A 3772-nucleotide genomic window follows, 5' to 3' on the forward strand; every position below is an offset into this window, starting at 1 on the left:
ACCACCCGAAGACTCTAATCTCATATGGATACAGTAATTATCCTAATTCTTAGCCTTCAAACCATACCATGAAACTTGTGTCTCACATTATCCTTTGTGGTTACGTTTACCCAACAATCCTAGATTGCCTTGTCATCATGATATCAACCAAATGCCTCTCATTACTTACACGTGTTGTTATTATTACTATTATTGTAATAAATACTTCTTTATTTTGAGGATAAAATAAAAAAAAAAGTTGAAAGTTTAATTATTTATTCATGTAAGATATAATATTTAACGTGATCAATATGCATTAATATTTTAACTACTACTCTAAACCTTTATGTAAAATTAAATCTACACCAAGTTTAATGCATGCATAAAAATGAAAGAATTGAGACAGTGGAAGGATTTGATTCATTTATATATTTATTAAAAAAAATTCTTATATACCAAAAAATAATCCTTCTCTTACAAAGGAGAGAAGTGATTTATTGAACCTACGAGTGTGCATTTAAAAACGTGCTTTTGTTAAAGGTGATAATATAAAGATAGAGATGAAACTTTGAGAAACTAGAGGAGACCCCGTTACGTGGTAAGACGCTCCCCTCCCGCGTTGGGTGGACCAAGATAAGAAAAATAAAATAAAAAAGAAGCAAACAATCCTTTACCAATTATTAATTAATTAACGTGCCCACAAAAAAAATTGAAGGAACATGACGAATGTCCAATGGATCAAAGAACATTGAACAAAGACCCTACCCTCCCTCTGCAATTAAATTAACTCACAACTTCAACTTGGTACCAGATGGAGATGCATGGTTTTAATGGACACCATTGAAATCAACAACTCCAGAAATTGAATCAAGTTCCTACCCATGCTAGCTTCACTCTCCCTCTCCATCATTACTATCTTTTATCAACCACATGGGAACAACTTCAATTCCTCCTCCACAACGTGCCCTATTTATTAGCCCTACCCTCAATTATTCTTTATTGCACAACAAAACTCAATTTACGTTACATAACATTAAAGTAAATTAAGAAACAAAGTAAATGGGAACAAAAAAGTACTTCCTTTTTTTCATACTAACCAATATCATAAGGCTACATACAATTAAATTATAAATTGTCAACAAATTGTAGATCAACCTACATTTACCATTATAAATTCAGAAGAAAAAAAAAAAAGGAGAATTGCACAAGTTTTCACATTCCCACAGTGGCAAAAAGGGAAATAAGCACACTGTCTTTGCACTGATCTCACTCTCATTTTCCCTGCCAACTTCAAGATCTGCCAATTTGTGCACTTATTCCCATCATTTTTTTTTCTTTCTATCAAAGCAACATAATAAAAGGTAACAACGAAAATGCAAAGATCAATGAGCCCCTCAACGGCGAAGGAGCCGCCGTGGACGGTGGTGGCGGAGGAGTGTGGTAGTAGAAAGGAAAATACGGCACAATTGGGTTCGGCGGCGGCGGGGTTGGATAGTTCCTATTCGGTGGCGGGTAATACATGCCGCCGATACCTCCGCCGGTGGACGACGGCGGCGGCGGCGATGAGTAGGTATACTGAGAGGGAGGTGGGGGAGAAGAGTAATAGTAAGTGCCACCACCGCCGGAGCTCGGAGGAGAAGGAGGTGGAGGGCAGCTGCCGGTGGAAGCTGGTGGCGGAGACGGCGGCGGAGGAGAGGGTGGCGGTGGTGAGGAAACTTGGGCGCAGGGAGTGCACTTCACATCATCCTTGGAGGTAGTTTTTAGGTTGCGATCTGCCAATGCTATTGCAAGAACATTGAAAGAAAGCATCATAATAAAAAAACAACGCATTCTCTGAAGCGTTACCATTTTCTGAAGGATCCGAAAAATGGGGTTGTTTGCTTAGAAAAGAAGGATGTAATGGGAGAAGAAACAGTGAAGAGAAAGAAAAAGTGGGAAAGTGTGCGTTGCTATTTGAGGTGTGATGTGGTTTTGGAGCAGTATACTCTTATCTTATGATGCTACATTAGGCCTTGCACCCTTTTATTTGTTTATTTATATAATATAATATAATTTGAAGAAAATAAAAAAAGTAAAAAAGAAAGGTGAAAAGGGAATAATCAGAAGACACCGACACGTTTTTTTCTTTAACAGAAAGCAGCCATGTTTGAACGAGAAATGGTAGTGGAGGTTAATTTAACTGTCAAACACAGTCAAGTGTAGTTCTTCCTTTTACTGTTCTACGTTTTTTACTTTATCACTTGCAGCGTTTTGCTTCTTTTTAGTAAGTGAGGTTGCATTTCGGTTAGGAGAGTGTGAGTCAGCTAGAGTGACACTCTGACACCCACATTCGTTTATTTGATTAGAAGTTGGAGATTAAATATTTTAGGTATGTAAGATCAAAATTGGGTGTGTATAGTAAAAGTAGGTAATAAAATCTTAGATGGTCCTAAGGAGAGACGTAAAGGAGACGCAATAAAGTCATTAAGAGGTGTGAAATGCGAAGCAATTTGGATTCATTTGGTTGTTTATTTGTTTTGGGGTAAGAAATGCGTTGGATCTGTGGAGTACAGATTGCTTCTTCTGTCCCTTTGTGCTTATATATATAGATATTGCCCTCTTCATAATTTCCTTCTATCAAAGTATCAAACCAGTATATTTTTTCCTCTTGCCATAATATATTGTTATTTGATAAATATATCACACAATCATCATCTTATGACTTTAAGTGCAAAGTTGTGGCGAAAATACTTTTCGATGATGTCTTTTATTTTTGGAAAAACTTTAAGCTTTTTGCAATCAAAATACAAAAATTCAATGAAACACTTTATAATTACTCATCCTTTTTTTTAGTGAAATTCCATCAATGCAATCAAAATTACTACGAGATCATTCAATTGAACATTCGTTCGTTTTTATATGACAGTCATTCTTAATTAGTGTAATTAAATATACATGCTTCCTTTGCTCAAACCACAAGATGTGAATGGGTTGAAAGTCATAATGCCCATGGGAACCATTTTCAAATAACAATTCAATGATAAAAAGGGCAAAGGCACCCCTACGCGAAATTCACTAATCCCAAAGTTGTGGTAAAATTATTAACCATTTGTCAACGGCAAACGGTGTTAGAAAGGCAATTTTCCACCACAAATGGCCGTCCATGGTGCCTTTCCAGCCTGGTTCGCCTTAATCAAATAACCCTTAAAGTTGCTCACTCATCCATCATCCTCCACCATAGGCTCCACCACCAAAGAATAGTTTTTAAAAATTATATTTTTAGTTCATTTTCTTTTTAGACAATCAAGGTTCTTGAAAGAACATGAAAAGATGTTGGTACCTTGTCTCGCCAACCCATGAACATAAATAAAACATCTTGTTTTTTTCTCTTCATGTTGTTTAACGCGTACATTTTTATTTACTAGCGTTTAGACATATATTTTAAAATATCTCAAAAATGATTAGTATCTCACAGTTAATGTCGCACAAAATAATGCATTCTTAATTTGCATTGAATTAATAAATTGGTCTACATGTATCATCTCATGCCGATTATGCAGAATGCGGTCTTTTAACACTCACTACCTTGTTAGTGGTTTAACAAGGGAGTTAATTGTTTATTCATAATAATATATAACCGCATCAAAAGCATAATAACAACATAGTTAAGAGAGATAGAGCATTAATTACAAAATAAAGGTCAATGCATTGCCATTACTCTTTATTAGAAAACAAAGAGTACTCATAACTGAGAATTCCGTCCACTGCTCGAGTGCTCATAATTGGAGGAAGGTTCTCTTAGAGGGTCAATCAA

The 3772-nt window shown here is 35.9% G+C and overlaps 1 protein-coding gene across 1 annotated transcript; it reads right to left on the minus strand.

Annotated features, from left to right (window-relative positions):
• Positions 1–1320: 1320 nt before the first annotated feature.
• LOC113852248 (leucine-rich repeat extensin-like protein 6) lies at positions 1321–1827 on the minus strand. Its single transcript, XM_027482485.1, has one exon. It carries the CDS (start codon positions 1825–1827, stop codon positions 1321–1323), a length of 507 nt encoding a protein of 168 aa, XP_027338286.1.
• Between the last annotated feature and the right edge of the window lie 1945 nt (positions 1828–3772).

The sequence above is a fragment of the Abrus precatorius genome, unplaced genomic scaffold (assembly GCF_003935025.1).
Source record: "Abrus precatorius isolate BTA unplaced genomic scaffold, Abrus_2018 Scaffold10, whole genome shotgun sequence".
Lineage (NCBI taxonomy): Eukaryota > Viridiplantae > Streptophyta > Magnoliopsida > Fabales > Fabaceae > Abrus > Abrus precatorius.

Bases quoted from the DNA above. Each gene is read 5' to 3' on its own strand.
- LOC113852248 (XM_027482485.1), bottom strand. From the start codon at position 1,827: ATGGTAACGCTTCAGAGAATGCGTTGTTTTTTTATTATGATGCTTTCT.